This window comes from Ahaetulla prasina, chromosome 5, assembly GCF_028640845.1.
Source record: "Ahaetulla prasina isolate Xishuangbanna chromosome 5, ASM2864084v1, whole genome shotgun sequence".
In the NCBI taxonomy this organism is placed as follows: Eukaryota; Metazoa; Chordata; class Lepidosauria; order Squamata; family Colubridae; genus Ahaetulla; species Ahaetulla prasina.
Window position 1 is genome coordinate 12,396,774 of NC_080543.1, and position 19,188 is coordinate 12,415,961.

The 19,188-nt window shown below is 43.2% G+C and overlaps 1 protein-coding gene across 2 annotated transcripts in view; it reads left to right on the forward strand.

The window, feature by feature from the left end:
- TYR (tyrosinase) overlaps positions 1 to 19,188 on the forward strand; it is a 99,675-nt gene that overhangs the window by 39,392 nt on the left and 41,095 nt on the right. For both annotated transcript variants that reach the window (XM_058186087.1, XM_058186086.1), the window contains exon 3: positions 17,518 to 17,665. In XM_058186087.1, the coding sequence (XP_058042070.1) occupies positions 17,518 to 17,665 (148 nt within the window). The remainder of the gene's footprint in view (positions 1 to 17,517; positions 17,666 to 19,188) is intronic.

Below are 19,188 nucleotides of genomic sequence, written 5' to 3' on the forward strand. Positions count from 1 at the left end.
CCAGAACCTCTTTCCTTATATTGTTTCTGGCGCTGTCCCTGGAGAAATAGAGAAGAATCTACTCTCTTCACATGGTAACCCTTCAGATATTTGGGTAGGGAAAGAAATGAGCAGAAGGAAGGGAGGGGCAGGCCTGGATAAACGCTGAGTCATGGAGCCACACCCCACAGCCTATATAAAGGACCTGCTTTTGGCATTCCAACTTTGAGTCAAGCAAAGTCTCATCTAGTTTGCTGAAGTCACAACTTGGATTCCTGCCTGCCCTGAGAAATCTGGAAGGAATTTGGCAAAGCTGCAGAGGCTTCGTTTATTTATTTATTTACATATTTAATCACATTTGTATACCGCCCTATCTCCCAAAGGACGCAAGGCGGTTTACAGCCTAATAAAAACATACATATAAATACAGAATAAAACACCAATTTAAAAAACTTATTAAATAAGGCTGAATATTAAAAATTGCAATAAAATAATAAAACCCCGTTAAAACCAAATTAAAATTTAAAATTCTAGTCCAGTCCTGCGCAAATAAATAGATGTGTCTTAAGCTCGCGGTGAAAGGTTCGAAGGTCGGAAAGTTGACGAAGACCTGGGGGAAGTTCGTTCCAGAGGATGGGAGCCCCCACAGAAAAGGCTCTCCCTCTGGGCGTCGCCAGTCGGCACTGCCTGGCTGACGGCACCCTGAGGAGTCCCTCCCTGTGAGAGCGCAAGGGTCGGTGGGAGGCAATCGGTGGCAGCAGACGGTTCTGTAGATAGCCCGGCCCTATGCCATGGAGCGCTTTGAAGATAGTTACCAAAACCTTGAAGCGCACCCGAAAGGCCACAGGTAGCCAGTGCAGTCTGCGCAGGAGAGGTGTCACATGGGAGCCATGAGGGGTTCCCTCTATCACCCGCGCAGCCGCATTCTGCACTAACTGGAGCCTCCGGGTGCTCTTCAGGGGGAGCCCCATGTAGAGAGCATTGCAGTAATCCATGCTTGATACGGACTTCCTAGACCCGGTCATCAGAGGGGGAGGGGGACACGACAGGGGGTGGGGGTGGGGGTCACATGCATATACGTGGGCTGTGGGCTGTGTGCAGGGAATGTGCATGCATGCGTGGGGGGCATGCACAGGGCCTGCACCCACATTGCATTTTGGGGGTTCGGGTGTGGGCACGAGCATACATGTGCATGAGTACATGCTTTGGGCACTCGGTCTGGAAAAGGTTAGTCATCACTCTTTTAGAGGGTTGTTGAAGCACTCGGGAGGTTTATCTGTGTCCTCAGGGTCACCTGAACCAGAAGCACTACTCAGGTGACCCTCCAAGTGCTTCATCGACCCTCTAAAAAGATGCAACTGACCAGCTGTCTGCAAGGAATATAAACCCTTCCATTTCCCACTATCCTGTCAGAATGGACTAAGCTTCTTGGATGAGTAGGAAAACGTCTTCAAAAGAAAAGGCAAGGAAGACCAGTTGCCTCCGGAAAAAGCACCTTTGGGACAACCACGACCTGGATGATTGAGAATCTCCATAGAATAGAATAGAATAGAATAGAATAGAATAGAATAGAATAGAATAGAATAGAATAGAATAGAATAGAATTTTATTGGCCAAGTGTGATTGGACACACAAGGAATTTGTCTTGGTTCATATGCTCTCAGTGTACATAAAAGAAAAGATACCTTCATCAAGGTGCAACATTTACAACACAAATGATGGTCATAGGGTACAAAATTAACACTTAATGATACAACACTTGATGATAATCATAGGGTACAATTAAGCAATCAGGAACAATCAATATCAATATAAATCATAAGGATTACCAGCAACAAAGTGTGAAACCCACTACTGTCCAGTTGCCATGATTTAGCACTCAGACAACTTAACCTGTATGACTCAGAAACTTCATCAAGTTCTACTATACTAATTCTGGCAGACTGTTGTGGTCTACCAGCAGCCTGTGGAGCTGGCAATGGAGTCGGACAGCGATGAGGTTAAGGTGGGGCCAGGGCCATCTGGAAGTGAGGTGTGTACTCCAGAGCCTCCAGAGACTGATAGTAGTGAGGCAGAGGAACAGGAGGAGCCTGTTCCTAATGCACGCATGAGAAGAGCTGCCAGAAGGCAAGAGCAGCTTGCAGAGAGGACAACTCGGGAGTAGGGCCAAGAGATTATTGCCCCCTCCCATAAGGCTTAAAACAGACCAGCACCGGCGTTTGAGCTTTGCCAGAAAACAACATTGGTATCTTCGTCTTCTTCTTCATCTACGTCTTGCATTTATTTTTGTATCGGTGTCTTCTGAACATTTGCCAAAAAAGGCCTTTGGCAGTTTGCCTAATTGGACCAAGGTTTGTGATAAGACTGAGGAATTTGTGCTGGGAGGAATTTGCTTTAATTTAGTTGAACTACGCTGGGAATGAAGTAATTCTCAGCTGTTCGAATAAAGTTTGTTTGTTTTTTCATGGACTGAGTTTCCTACTATCTACTGGGTCACAACACAGACAACCATCCAAACTCTGAAGAACTCACCTCAACATGTGACAACCTTTCCACTGGCTCACAGCTCATCCAGTCAAGAAGTTTCTCCTGGTGTCTATCCAGAACCTCTTTCCTTATATTGTTTCTGGCGCTGTCCCTGGAGAAATAGAGAAGAATCTACTCTCTTCACATGGTAACCCTTCAGATATTTGGGTAGGGAAAGAAATGGCAGAACCTGGGGGCAGAGTTAAACAAGGAATCAGCCTAGAATCTCTATGTCACCACAAGTGGGCTAAGTCTAACCACCCTTTTGAATTCTGTTGACCTTTATCTAACGCTTAGCAGGTGCTATTAGCTGAGGATATTCCTGTGCATAGGCATGAGCAGTGGTGGGTTTCAGATATTGTTACCACCAGTTCACCCCGCGCGTGCACGCTTGCATCGTGCATGCGCACACTTTACACCCATGCGCCCGGCCTTCAGTGCATGCGCTTTGCTTACGTGTGCTCTTTCCCTGCATGCACCCGGCCTCAAAAACTTGGCTAAATAGGATGGCATAGCGCCAGGGCGGGTGAGCGGGCCTGTTGTGACCCAGGCCCAAGTAGGTAGTAATAAACTTAGTCCGTGGGAGCACAAACTTTATTCGAACAGCTGGGAATTACTTCATTCCCAGCGTCGTTCAACTCAAAGTAAAACAAATGCCTCCCAACACAAATTCCTCAGTTATCTCACAAACCTTAGTCCAATTAGGCAAATTGCCAAAGGCCCTTCCTGGCAAACGTCCAGAAGCCACAAAAACAAAGACGGATACGAAGCAGAAGACGCAGCTACAACGTTGTTTTCCGGCAAAGCTGAAACACCGGTGCAGGTCTGTTTTAAGCCTTATGGGAGGAGCCAATCATCTCTCAGCCCTACTCCCAAGTCGACCTCTTTGCTTGAGCTGCTCTTTCCTTCTGGCAGCTCTTCTCATGCGTGCATTAGGAACAGGCTCCCCTGTTCCTCTGCCTCACTACTATCAGGCTCTGGAGGCTCTGGAGTCCGCACCTCACTTCCCGATGGCCCTGGCCTCACCTCAGCCTCATTGCTTTCCGACTCCATTGCCAGCTCTGTAGGCTTCTGATGGACCACAACAGGGCCCACCCACCCACCCCCGATCTCTGCTACCGGTTTCAGCAAACTGGTCTGAACCAGCTGAATACCAGGTCTGGGCATGAGTAGCAATAAATCATTTTAAATAGATCCTCACAGGTGTGGACCTGATCCTTCACCCTTGATAATCTGAAGATGCAATATCCTATTTTTCTTCAGCTGTCTTCCCTGTGATTTAAACAAACCAGCTCCTTTAACTGTTCCTCAAAAGTCTTTTTTTTTTTTCTTCCCAAAATCGTTCACCATCTTATCACTGTCTTTTTCGAACTAATGCAGCCAGATTGTTCACAGGACTCCAAATGCACTAATCCCATGTATTATACTTGCTTATTTTGTGCAGCTGTGTATTCACTGCACAATAGAAACATTTAAAAGGTTTTTGCTTTGCTCGCCAAACAGGACTACATTGTGTAGCTTTGCAAATATTACATATCTGCGAAATAAATAACTTTAAATATCAGCTTTCAATACAAATCCGTGCCCTTAAAGGGAACAAACGGTTATCTCTTCTTCGCTTCTATTTACGTATGTGAAATTAACATTTTTATATATATATATTTCAGTAATAAAAGTAATTTTTGTGGAATAATAATAATAATAATAATAATAATAATAATAATAATAATAATAATAATAATAATAATAATAATAATTATTATTATTATTATTATTATTATTATTATTATTATTATTATTATTATTATTATTATTATTATTATTTAATTTGTATACCGCCCTTCTCCCGAAGGACTCAGGGCGGTTAACAGCCAAATAAAAACAACAGACAAAGTACATACAATATAAATAAAACAGAAACTAAAAAACTTATTCAAAATTTGGCCCAAAATTTAAAACATATTTAAAACCCTAAAAACAAATTAAAAATTAAAAGCCATAGAAACATCTAAAAATCCTATGCCAGTCCTGCGCGGAAAAATAGATAGGTTTTAATGCTAGTAACAGTTATAGAACAGTGGTTTATATGTTTATCAGCAATCTCTAACAAGAGTTTGCATAGTCACTTTTAGGCAAATAAAAGCAAAATAAAACCCAGTTCGCCACAACTTTCTTAGATAATCAAATGAGCTGTTTGGATTTTTTTCCTCCTCTAGTAATGTGTAGGTAATCCTTGACCTATGACCACACTTGATTCCAAGATTTCTGTTGCTAAGCCAGGCAGTTTTTAAGTGAGTCACACCCAGTGGTGGGATTCAGCCAGTTTGCACCACTTCGGGAGAACCGGTTGTTAACTTTCTGAGCAGTTTGGTAAACTGGTTGTTGGAAGAAATCATTAGGGCAGAGAACCGGTTGTTAAATGACTTGAATCCCACCACTGGTCACACCCCCTTTTATAACCCTTATTTTGCTATGGTTGTTGAGTGAATCACTGCAGTTTTAAGCGGAACATGCGGTTGTTAAGTAAATATGACACCCCCTATTGACTTTGCTTGTCAGAAGCCAGCTGGGAAGCTAACACATGGCGATCACATGAACACAAGACAATGCAACTCTCATAAGTACATGCCAGTTGCCAAGTGCACCAATTTTGATCACGTGTCCATGAAAATACGGCAATGGTCGTAAGTGGGAAAACCGGTCATAAGTCTCTCTTTTTCCAGTGTGGTTGTAGCTCCAAACAGTCATGAAACAAACAGTTGTAAGTCAAGGACTACCTGTACTTCCGTTGCCTCCAATCTGTGCTTATATTTGTAGATGTATTTGAGGCTTCAGTTTCCAAAACTCTGAGCCAACTATCCATTCCAGCTTATTCTTTGTCTGGTAATATATACAAAATAGAATAGATTTTTTTTTTTTTATTGGCCAAGTGTGATTGGACACACAATTGCCTTATACACTGTAAGCCGCCCTGAGTCTTCGGAGAAGGGCGGGGTATAAATGTAAACAAAAACAAAAAAAAGGAATTTGTCTTGGTGCATAGGCTCTCAGTGTACATAAAAGAAAAGATACCTTCATCAAGAATCATAAGGTACAACACTTAATGCTAGTCATAGGGTACAAATAAGCAATCAGGAAACAATATCAATATCAATATAAATGGTAACGATACAAGCAACAAAGTTACAGTCATACAGTCATAAGTGGAGGAGATGGGTGATGGGAACGATGAGGAGATTAATAGTAGTGCAGATTTAGTAAATAGTTTGACAATGTTGAGGGAATTATTTGTTTAGCAGAGTGATGGCGTTCAGGAAAAAACTGTTCTTGTGTCTAGCTGTTCTGGTGTGCAGTGCTCTATAGTGTCATTTTGAGGGTAGGAGTTGAAACAGTTTATGTCCAGGATGTGAGGGGTCTGTCAATATTTTTACAGCCCTCTTTTTGACTCATGCAGTATACAGGTCCTCAATGGAAGGCAGGTTGGTAGCCATTGTTTTTTCTGCAGTTCAATTATCCTCTGAAGTCTGTGTCTTTCTTGTTGGGTTGCAGAACCAAACCAGACAGTTATAGAGGTGCAGATGACAGACCCAATAATTCCTCTGTAGAACTGGATCAGCAGCTCCTTGGGCAGTTTGTGCCATGGACTTCATTTCTCAAAATTTCCCAGCTGGCATGGCCATTAGAATGAATTATGGGGTTGGAAGTCCATAACAGAATAACAGAGTTGGAAGGGATTTTGGTGGTCTTCTAATCCAACCCCCTGCCTATATCAGTTCAGACAAGTGGTTGTCCAATCTCTTCTTTAAAAAATCTTCCAGTGTTGGAGCACCCTCAACTTCTGGAGACAAGTCGTTCCACTGATTTATTGTTCTAGCTGTCAGGAAATTTCTCCTTAGTTCTAGGTTGCTTCTCTCCTTGATTAGTTTCCATCCATTGCTCCTTGTTTTGCCTTCAGGTGCTTTGGAGAACAGGTTGACCCTCTCTCCTTTGTGGCAGCCCCTTAGATATTGGAACACTGCTATCATGTTGCCCCTAATCCTTCTTTTCATGAAACTAGATACCAATTCTAGGGCCATTGAAGAATGAGAACCTTCTCTGCAAATTGTATTAAAGGACAAAATTTTAGAGAATGGCAAATCACTTCTGAAATGGCTAGGATATAGTGTCTTTGGGTTTATGGAATAGGGATGTGTGAGTTATCTTTAGATCCAGTTAGATCCAGTTCTACAGAGGAATTATTGAGTCTGTTACCTGCACCTCTATTACTGTCTGGTTTGGTTCTGCAACCCAACAAGACAGACACAAACTTCAGAGGATCATTAGAACTGCAGAAAAAACAATGGCTACCAACCTGCCTTCCATTGAGGACCTGATCCTGCACGAGTCAAAAAGTGGGCTGTGAAAATATCTACAGACTCCTCACATCCTGGACATAAACTGTTTCAACTCCTACCCTCAAACGACGCTATAGAGCACTACACACTAGAACAACTAGACACAAGAACAGTTTTTCCCCGAACACCATCACTCTGCTAAACAAATAATTCCCTCAACACTGTCAAACTATTCACTAAGTCTGTACTACTATTAATCTTCTCATTGTTCCCGTCACCCATCTCCTTCCACTTATGACTGTAACTTTGTTGCTTGTATCCTTACAATTTATACTGATATTGATTGTTTCCTGATTGCTTATTTGTAGCCTATGACTATCATTAAGTGTTGTATCATTAAGTGTTAAATCTGTACCCTATGACTGTCATTAAGTGTTGTAAGTGTTGTACCTTGATGAAGGTATCTTTTCTTTTATGTACACTGAGAGCATATACACCAAGACAAATTCCTCGTGTGTCCAATCACACATGGCCAATAAAAATTCTATTCTATTCTATTCTTTTAAATGGTTCAAAATCTGCTTGATTCAGTTGGTCAAAGGCGTTTATTTGGATCAGTGATTTTTCTCTCTGTGTGCATGCCTTCAACCCAGATTTGACTTACGATGGCTGTCTGGTCTAGTCCTTTTCAGTTTTCTTGCCAAAATTTCAGAAATGGTTTGCCATTGACTCCTTCCTAGGGCTAAGAAGTGATTCACCCAGGATTGGCTTTGGGCAACTGTAATTGACTTGATCCTTGATTCAGTGATTAAATTAGGAAACCTGAGTCCATTTGAGGTAAGACTTTGAATCAGAGTTTCTAATGGGGTTGATTCAGAATTCAGAATGTCCCTATCCAATTGGGTCTTCTAAATCCCTGATTCACTTCAAAAGCCAACTCAGTGAAACAATAATTAATTCTAACACGGACGTGAGTCACTGATGTAATGAGGATGGGGGGGAGGGGGAAGAGAACTGCAATTTTAAGATGGATCAACAAGCCTAATTCTAAATAACCAGAAGAGATTGATCCCCTTCCATTTTATTCTGCTTTTGATGAGCTTTCACATCAAATCTTGTGTTCAGTTCCAGATGTCAAACTTTAAGAAGGATTCAGAGAAATTGGAACTGGTACAGAAAAATCAATAGGAATGACCAGGGGCATTAGACACTAAGCTCTTCGAAAAGAGACTGAACGATTTGATATGTGATCACATATCATGAGCGTTGAGATATCAAAGAAAGCTAAGACTTGTTATCATTTCAGAGGGAAGGATAAGGGCCTGTGTGATCCAGTAGAGACTGAAGAACTATTTTTTTAAAAAAAAAAAGCTTTAACTTGTCAGGAAGGCATAGTTGAACTCAATGGCCTCCCTTCTACATTCAGTAGAATAGAGTAGAATTCTTTATTTGCCAAGTGTGATTGGACACACAAGGATTTTCTCTTGGTGCATATGCTCTCAGTGTACATGAAAAGAAAAGATACGTTCATCGAGAATCCTAAGGTACAACACTTAATGATAGTCATAGGGTACAAATAAGCAATCAAGGACCAAGGATCACGCTTTAAGGAGGAATGAGACAACTTGGAGAAGATTTGGGGAAAGGCAATGCTTCAATCTTAATGTTCTGTCCTCGCTTCGCCTCCCTCCGAGTGATGGCTTAATTAGCCGGCACTATAAGCTCTGGCAGCAGAATAGCGAGCATCTGCCAAGTGTCTCTGTTATCTCCCTCAACGCCAATGAGTCACCCAGGAACAAATTTCAGCTCTTAGTTAATCAGTTGATTTGCCTGCTACAAAGAGGCACAGCAGCTTTCGCTGTCTTTATATCCTGTGGGGTGTGGCTCCATGACTCAGCACTTCCTAGGCCTGCCCCACCTGCTTCTGTTGTTCCCTCCTCTCCTGCCTACGAAACCTAGGGTCCAACCAAGCCTGATTGCCATCAGCTGGGTCTGAAGGCGTGGCCGGGGGGGGGGAAGAGTCAGGGGACGGAGGCCTCGTTATCTCTTCCATTTGGCCTGCCTCTGGCTCCTGGAGCTGAGCCAGGGAAGCCGGTGCTCCCGAGGTAAGTCCTGACGGCCCTTCCCCCTCACTTTCCAAGTCACTTTCTGGCAGGAGGCCCGGCTCGGGGGGCGGGGCGGGGCGCAGACACAACACTTAATTCCTGCATGGAACAACAGGTTGGTATTCAACAATCTCAGTCATCATCATCATCATCATTTAACAACCCCATAATCCCTGGTGGGGTGGAGTCTGGGCAACTGAATGGAGCTAGTAGAGCGTTTAATGGCCAGATGCCCTTCCTGTCGCCAATGAGGAACTTTGTTCATCAGGTACCATATTTTTCAGAGGATAAGATGTACTCCCCCACCCCAAAAGTGGGTGGAAATGTCTGTGCGTCACAGCAAGCAGTGATAAATTCTTGGATACTTCTGTCTCTTAAATCGACACAAAATCTTATGTAATCGTGATTTATGCAGAACACTTTTTTTAAAAAAAAATAATAGAATAGAATAGAATAGAACAGAATAACATTGTTGGAAGGGACCTTGGAGGTCTTCTAGTCCAACCCCCTGCTTAGGCAGGAAACCCTACACCGCTTCAGACAAATGATTATCCAATCTCTTCTTAAAAATTTCCAGTGTTGGAGTATTCAGAACTTCTGGAGGCAAATTGTTCCACTGGTTAATTGTTCTAACTGTCAGGAAATTCCTTCTTAGTTCTAGGTTGCTTCTCTCCTTGATTAGTTTCCACCCATTGCTTCTTGTCCTGCCCTCAGGTGCTTTGGAGAATAGCTTGACTCCCTCTTCTTTGTGGCATCCCTGAGATATTGGAACACTGCTATCATGTCACACCGAAGGAGCTTTTGCAGATCAAATATAAGCCACCCCAGGGTGACTGGTATTGAACTGAAGGAAAGCAAGTGCTTACCCTTATTTGTACACTTATTTCCAGCAACACGAGCAGCGATGTGACATGTTTGAGAATTAAACATCAAAAAGCAAGCACAAGGCAGCTCTGACTCTCCACCACCTAGCTTATGTATTCAGATTGTCTCTCCTAAGGCCACTGGCTCTCCTGTGGCTATCACACCTAGAGCAAAATAAAACAGAATCACTTATAAAATAAAGATCAAGAGCAGCAATTGTGTTACATAATATTTTATGACTTGTGCAATGGTGTAGGAAGAGAGAGGCGTGCTGGATATGTTCACTGCCTTCAGTTATTTGTAAATGCAGGGCATCCTTGACTGACAAGAGTTCATTTAGTGACCGTTTGAAGTTATGCCACTGAAAAAAAGAGACTTACGATGATTTTTCACGCTTATGACCACTGCAGCAGCCCCAGGGTCACATAGAATTTTTTAGAATAGAATAGAATTTTTATTGGCCAAGTGTGATTGGACACACAAGGAATTGTCTTGGTGCATATGCTCTCAGTGTACATAAAAGAAAAGATACGTTCATCAAGGTACAACATTTACAACACAATTGATGGTCAATATATCAATATAAATCATAAGGATTGCCAGCAACAAGTTATAGTCATACAGTCATAAATGGAAAGAGATTGGTGATGGGAACTATGAGAAGATTAATAGTAGTGCAGATTCAGTAAATAGTCTGACAGTGTTGAGGGAATTATTTGTTTAGCAGAGTGATGGCCTTCGGGAAAAAACTGTTCTTGTGTCTAGTTGTTCTGGTGTGCAGTGCTCTATAGCGTCGTTTTGAGGGTAGGAGTTGAAACAGTTTATGTCCAGGATGCGAGGGATCTGCAAATATTTTCACGGCCCTCTTCTTGATTCGTGCATGATAAAAATCCAGACATTTGACAACCGGCTCATATTTATGACGGTTACAGTGTCCCTCAAGGGTCACGTGATCCCCTTTGGCGACCTCCTGACAAGCAAAGTCAATGGGGAGAAGCCAGATTCACTTAACAACCATGTTGCTAACTTAACAGCTGCAGCGATTCACTTAACTGTTAGGGCCAGAAAGATTGTCAAATGGGGCAAAACGCATCCAGCAAATGTCTCACTTAGCAACAGAGATTCCAGGCTCCGTGGTGGTCGTAAGTCAAGGAACCCTGAATTAAAGAGAACACCTTGTCTTGATAGCAATTTTCACTATCTCTCTAGTCAACATGACCATTTCTTTCAAGCTTGAATCCAAGAGCTCCTTAAATGACGCTATTACTCAGTGATTGCTAAACTGGGCCCCATTTTTATGCATTTATGTGGTGCATAATGTAGTGGTTAAAATGCAGGATTGCAGGCTGACTCTGCCCATGGCCAGAAGTTCGACTCTCACTGGATCAAGGTTGACTCAGCCTTCCATCCTTCCAAGGTGGGTAAAATGAGGACCCAGATTGTTGGGGGCAAGAGGCTGACTCTGTAAACCGCTTAGAGAGGGCTGTAATGCACTGTGAAGTGGTATATAAGTTTAAGGGCTATTGCCAAATCGTCAAACTATTTACTAAGACTGTATTCCTATTATTCTTCTCATCCTTCCTATTAGCTATTTCCTTCTCTACTTATGACTATAACGTTGTTGCTTGTATCTTTACGATTGATATTGTTTTATTAGACTATCACTAAGTGTTGTATCTTATAATTTATGATTAATATATTTATAATGACTATGATCATGATTTATCACTTATATCTTTTATGTACACTGAGAGCTTATTCACTGAAGACAAATTCCTTGTTTGTCCAATCACACTTGGCCAATAAAGAATTCTGTTCTGTTCTGTTCCATTCCGTTCTCTTCTGTTTCGTTCTACCTATCCTACCCCACCCTATCTTGTATTTTTCTGCATTCTATTCTATTCTATTCTATTCTATTCTATTCTATTCTATTCTATTCTATTCTATTCTATTCTACTCTACTCTATTCTATTCTATTCTATTCTATGGTAAAATTCAATTTTTTTTACTACTGGTTCTGTGGGCGTGGCTTGGTGAGCATGGTGTGGCTTGGTGGGCGTGGCTTGGTGGGCATGACAAAGGAAGGATACTGCAAAATCCCCATTCCCTCCCGACTCCTGGAGGAAGGATATTGCAAAATCTCCATTCCCACCCCACTCTAGGGCCAGCCAGAGGTGGTATTTGCTGGTTCTCCGAACTACTCAAAATGTTTGCTAAAGGTTCTCCAGAACCTGTCATCAGGGGTGAAAAAACCTGCTGGATTTCACCCCTGATTCTATTCTATTCTGTTCTGTTCTATTTTCTATTCTTTCAGGTCCCCTCAGTGTATCTCCTCAAACTGCACCCAACAGACATAGCTGTACAGCTGGTTTTCTAAAAAAATTTCCCCCTTGCCTGGATGCTATTAGAAGCACCAACTACCCGAGGCACCGATGTTGAAAAAAAAGGCACCACCTTCTGTCTGTTATTGCTAAGCTCAGAGCTATCTCGAAAATGCTGTCAACTTTCCCCACAAGAATAAATTGTTCGAAAAACATGTGCGGCTGTTAAATATTCAAACTGTTCCCTCCGTTCCTTTGATCTGTAGCTCCTCTGCTTTTTTTCAGTTTCGTCGGTTATGCAGATTTTCAGATAATGCGTCTGAAACTGCACGGTCTATAGTAATGGGCGTAGAATCAGTGTCCAAAAGCATTTCAGTTCCCGTTATTTTTTTACGCCACACTTTTTTATTATTATTATTATTATTATTATTTATTCGATTTTTATACCGCCCTTCTCCCGAAGGACTCAGGGCGGTGTACAGCCAAGGTAAAACAAACAGTGCAATATACAATTAAAATACGAATTAAAAAACTTATTACATAATTGGCCTAAAACTTTGGAACATATAAAACTAAAACCCATTAAAAATTAATAATAAAAATTTAAAACCAATAAAATTTAAGCCAGCCCCGCGCGAATAAATAAATGTGTTTTCAATTCGCGGCGAAAGGTCCGAAGGTCAGGTATTTGGCGTAAACCCGAGGGAAGTTCGTTCCAGAGGGCAGGAGCCCCCACAGAAAAGGATCTTCCCCTGGGGGCTGCCAGCCGACATTGCTTGGCGGACGGCACCCTGAGAAGTCCCTCTCTGTGTGAGCGTACGGGTCGGTGGGAGGCATGAGGTAACAGCAGGCGGTCCCGTAAGTACCCAGGCCCTAAGCCATGGAGCGCTTTAAAGGTAGTAACCAAAACCTTAAAGTGCACCCGAAAGACCACAGGTAGCCAGTGCAGTCTGCGCAGGAGTGGTGTTACGTGGGAGCTACGTGAAGCTCCCTCTATCACCCGCGCAGCTGCATTCTGGACTAACTGAAGCCTCCGGGTGCACCTCAAGGGGAGCCCCATGTAGAGAGCATTACAATAATCCAAGCGGGAGGTAACGAGCGCATGAGTGACTGTGCACAAGGCATCCCGATCAAGGAAGGGGCGCAACTGACGAACCAGGCGAACCTGGTGGAAGGCCCTCCTGGAGACGGCCGTCAAATGATCTTCAAACGACAGCCGTTCATCCAGGAGAACACCCAAGTTGCGCACCCTATCCTTTGGGGCCAATAACTCGCCTCCAACAGTCAGCTGCGGCTGCAGCTGACTGAATCGGGGTGCCGGCATCCACAGCCACTACTGATAGAGGTATAACCCACAGGCATTTGCAGACAAAGCCTAACCCTAAACTTCGCAGGTTCAAGAAATGAGAAAGTAATGGAATGAAAGTTAACAGACAAATGTAATGTTCCTTGCTTAGGAAACTCAATGTGTGCTGGCAGCTTGATGTGACTGCAAAAAAAAAAAAAAGACAAATACAGCTAGTCCTTGAGTTATGACCACAATTGAGCCCAACATTTATGTTGCTAAGTGAGTTTGCCCCATTTTACGACTTTTCTTGCCACCTTTGGGAAGTGAGTCACTGCAGTTGTTAAATTAGTACGATGGTTGTTAAGTGAATTTATTTATTTATTTTATTTATTTATTAATCACATTTATATACCGCCCTATCTCCCGAAGGACTCAGGGCGTGTACAGCCAAGGTAAAACAAACAGTGCAATATACAATTAAAATACGATTTAAAAACTTATTCTACAAAGCCAATTATTAAAAACAGTATAAATAATAAAACCCATTTAAAACCAATAAAATTTAAAATCTAATCCAGTCCTGCGCAGATGAATAAGTGTGTTTTAAGCTCATGACGGAAGATTGAGGTCCGGAAGTTGACGAAGTCCTGGGGTAGTTCGTTCCAGAGGGTGGGAGCCCCACAGAGAAGGCCCTTCCTGGGTGTCGCCAGACGACACTGCCTCGCTGACGGCACCCTGAGAAGTCCCTCTCTGTGTGAGCGTACGGGTCGGTGGGAGGCATGAGGTAACAGCAGGCGGTCCCGTAAGTACCCAGGCCCTAAGCCATGGAGCGCTTTAAAGGTAGTAACCAAAACCTTAAAGTGCACCCGAAAGACCACAGGTAGCCAGTGCAGTCTGCGCAGGAGTGGTGTTACGTGGGAGCTACGTGAAGCTCCCTCTATCACCCGCGCAGCTGCATTCTGGACTAACTGAAGCCTCCGGGTGCACCTCAAGGGGAGCCCCATGTAGAGAGCATTACAATAATCCAAGCGGGAGGTAACGAGCGCATGAGTGACTGTGCACAAGGCATCCCGATCAAGGAAGGGGCGCAACTGACGAACCAGGCGAACCTGGTGGAAATTTTGAATAGTTCTGAGAACCGGTAGCAAAAATTTTGAATAGTTCGGAGAACCGGTAGCGGAAATTTTGAGTAGTTCGGAGAACCGGTAGCGGAAATTTTGAATAGTTCTGGAGAATCGGTAATGGAAATTTTGAGTAGTTCGGAGAACCGGTAGTGGAAATTTTGAGTAGTTCAGAGAACCGGTAGTGGAAATTTTGAATAGTTCGGAGAACCAGTAACGGAAAGTTTGAGTAGTTCAGAGAACCGGTAGCGGAAATTTTGAGTAGTTCGGAGAACCGGTAGTGGAAATTTTGAGTAGTTCAGAGAACCGGTAGTGGAAATTTTGAATAGTTCGGAGAACCAGTAAGGGAAAGTTTGAGTAGTTCAGAGAACCGGTAGTGGAAATTTTGAGTAGTTCAGAGAACCGGTAGTGGAAATTTTGAGTAGTTCGGAGAACCATTAACGGAAAGTTTGAGTAGTTCAGAGAACCGGTAGTGGAAATTTTGAATAGTTCGGAGAACCGGTAGCAGAAATTTTGAGTAGTTCGGAGAACCATTAACAGAAAGTTTGAGTAGTTCAGAGAACCGGTAGCGGAAATTTTGAATAGTTCAAAGAACCGGTAGTGGAAATTTTGAGTAGTTTGGAGAACCGGTAGCGGAAATTTTGAGTAGTTCGGAGAACCATTAACAGAAATTTTGAGTAGTTCAAAGAACCGGTAAATACCACCTCTGACTGGCCCCGCCCCCATCTATTCTTTGCCTCCTGAGTCCCAGCTGATCGGGAGGAAATGGGGATTTTACAGTATCCTTTCCCTGGAGTGGGGAGGAAATGGGGATTTTACAGTATCCTTTCCCTGAAGTGGGGAGGAAATGGGGACTTTACAGTATCCTTCCCCTGCCATGCCCACCAGGCCACGCCCACCAAGCCATGCCAAGCCACACCCACAGAACCGGTAGTAAAAAATTTTGAAACCCACCACTGCTTGAAGGTCATCTAGTCCTACTCCTGCTCAAGCAGGAGACCCAATACCTATGATGGCGAATCTATGGCATGTGTGCCGGACGTGTGCCATCTCTCTGGACATGCCCGCCATCGCTCACTGTTCTTCCGGATTTCAGCCCAACTGGTTTTCGCTTGCGTGGGAGTGCCAGAAACTGGAAAAGCAGCTCCCTGGCGTGCATGCATGGGCCAGGAAGCTGAGCTTCTGGTGTTTGGCACACACATGTGCACTGGCCAGCTGGTCTTCGCATGAGCATGCATGCCAGCCACCTGGTCTTCCAGTTTCACATGCTGGAAACTGTTGTGACTCCGGCTCCCGAGCCTGTCCTCATGGAGCAAGATGACTCTGAAAGTGATGGGGAAGAGCTGACAAGGCCTTCTTCTCCAGGACCCTCCTTTCTGGCAACACCTCAGGTTCCAGCTGAAGGCCACGAGAAAGGCATGTCAGAGCACCCACTAATAGGGAGTGATGAAAATCAATCTTGGATTGATCCCAGGCAGTGTCGGAGGAGAGGCGTGCGCAGCAAAGGAAGAGGTGTAGAAGGGCCAGACATTGCTGAGTCACTGAGCCACGCCCCACAAGGAATAAAAGTGGGTGGGGTTGCTCTGCAGGCTCTGTGATGGACAAAAACTGCATATCGTGAGTTTCGGATGGGATATTTTTCGGAATTAAGGCTTGGACTTTGTGAATGACTTCTGACTACTCTTTGAACTCTTGGTTGCTCCAGCAACGGACTACAGATACGCTGACTCCTGTTTCTAGAGGTGATAAGAAACTTGGCAGGCATTCGGAAAGTAGCTACCAGCACTTTTATCTGCTAAAGGGATTCAGGTCGGGTTGTAAAAATAAATTATTGGTACACATCGTTTGCTCGTGTGTCTTCCTATGTGAGGTGGGGGGACAGAACAGAAACTGGGAGTTTAGCCTCCCGGCATGCGTATGTGCACCAGGGATCTACTTTTCCGGTTTCTGGTGCTTCCCTGCATGTGCGCATGCTCCAGTTTCAGCACTCGGTGTCAGAAAGGTTCACCAACATTGCCCTATACCAGGGGTCTCCAACCTTAGCAACTTTAAGACTTGTGGACTTCAACTCCTAGAATTCCTCAGCCAGCTTTGCTCCTCTGGGAGTTGAAGTCCACAAGTCTTAAAGTTGCCAAGGTTGGAGAGTCCTGCCCTATACCATTCCAAACAAATGGCTGTCCAGTGTCTTCTTGAAAGCTTCCAGTGAGAGGGACCAAAACTTCTGGAGGCAGGTTGTTCCACTGATTAATTGTTCTAACCATCAGGAAATTTTTCTTTAGTTCTAGGTTCTTTCTCTGCTTGATTTGGTTCCATCCATTGCTTCTTGTCTTTCCTTCGGGTGCTTTGGAAAATAGATTCCCCCCACCTCCCTTGCAGTTCTTCAGGATTGAAGAAGCTTCAAGGAAAAAAAAAACAAGTCTTGTTGCCTTTTGGAAAAGCACTTTTGGGATAATTCAGCAACAAGCAGCCTGAGATTTTAAAAAAATTGGTTACTTTCACAGCCATCCAACCACTTTCGGGGGGGATGGCATGAATACTTCAACTTCAACCAAAACAATACAAGAGCACACAATAGATACAAACTCATGGTAAACTGATCCAAACTAGACTGCAGTAAATACGACTTCAGTAACAGAGTTGTCAACGCCTGGAATGCACTACCTGACTCTGTGGTTTCTTCCCCAAAACTTAAACCTTAGACTGTCTACTGCAGACCTCACCCCATTCCTAAGAGGTTTGTAAGCGCACCAGCATGCCTACCGTCCCTGTCCTAATGTTTTCTTTTATTCGTATCCTTTACATGTATTTATAATTATGTTTACGCTTGTATCTGTCATAAAGTACACGCTTGACGAAATAAAGTAAATAAAAATAAAATGTCACAAAGGAAACTCTGTGTGGTCCACCTGAAAAGGTGGCCCTTAAGTCAGGTCTAACCACTGTATCTTCTTACCCTCTCCATTTCTCCTTCATTTGCAGGCTTTGCAAGCCCGAGTACTGGAATATCCAATTTGTCACAGAGTAGTCTACACAATGCGCTGCACATTTACATGAATGGCTCCATGTCTCAGGTCCAGGGTTCAGCCAATGATCCCATCTTCATCCTGCACCATGCCTTTGTTGACAGGTAAATTGGACACTTCCTGGTAAATATTCTATCTTCCATGATAATAGAGATCACAATAATTGGATACATTGCATACAGATTAGAAGAGAGACTTTGCAGAGATTCCAGGATCTAGATGTTGGCTATTGTTTATGTCTATGTAAGAATTTTGAGTTTATTATGGCTGTCCCATAGATAATATGCTAGAAAGAATGCCAGGTGAAGAATGCTATGTTCGAGGGCAGGGGTCTGCAACCTTAAACACTCAAAGAGCCATTTGGACCTGTTTCCCACAGAAAAGAAAACACCGGGAGCCACAAAACCTTTATTGTGCCTGACTATTTTTGAGCGGCCACAAAACTAGCATATGTAGTTGAATTAAACGTTCTGTTTTCTTCTGAAACTTTTCTTTTCTTGGATTTATCTATGGTTGGCCTACCAGGAGTTGAAAAGCTCAATAAATTGCGTGCCGGTGGGTGTTGCAAATTGGCGGTTGTGATGCATATTTTGAGTGACAGGGAGCCACAGCAGAGGGGTAAAAGAGCCACAAGTGGCCCCAGAGCTGCAGGTTGCTGACCCCTGTTCTAGGTGTATGTGTCTAGATTAGAGTAGGGTAGGGTAGGGTAGGGTAGAGTAGAGTAGAGTAGAGTAGAATAGAATAGAATAGAATAGAATAGAATAGAATAGAATAGAATAGAATAGAATAGAATAGAATGCAGAAAAAATGCAGAATTGAATAGAATGCAGAAAAAAATGCAGAAAGTAATGGAACGGAACGGAATAGAACGGAACGGAAAAGAACAAAACAGAACAGAACAGAACAGAGCAGTTCTTTATTGGCCATGTCTGATTGGACACATGAGGAATTTTTCTCTGGTGCAGAAGCTTTCATACAAAACAGCAAAGTGATAAACCATAAATCATAAGATATAACCATAAGTCATAATTAACAAAATTAAACAAAATAAATATTTTGCCCCATTTGGTCATTATTGACCCTAATGACCCCACAGACAGTTTTTCTTCATTATGATCTGCCCTCAACCTGTTCTTCAGGCCTTCTAACAAAGTATTCATCACCACTGTAACTGAGTTATTCACTTTGCTTAGTTTATTTAACCAATGGTAGCCCAGTTCATGAGAATGGGTGTTACAGTTTTACCCATCGTTACACTAAGCCATCTTTACACTCAATTTTTCTCTGTCCTCTAACAAGCCATCTTACCCAGGCAGGATCAGAAGCAAGTCTAGAACATATCTGATAGGGTTATTCTTAATGTTGGCAGAAGCAAAGCTAAAACCTCGACAGGTCTCCATACCTGTGTCTCTGAACATATCAGCTTTGCAAGGTAGTCTGTTATGTCCTCCTCGCCTCCGTCCGAAAGATGGCTTAATTAGCTGGCTCTTATCAGCTCTGGCAGCAAAAGAGCCAGCGTCTGCCAAGAGCCTTCGTTGGCTGCCAAGATACTGGTGAGTCACAAACTTCAGCTCTAGTCAATCCGTGGATTTGCCTGATACAAAGAGACACACCAGCTCTTGCTGCC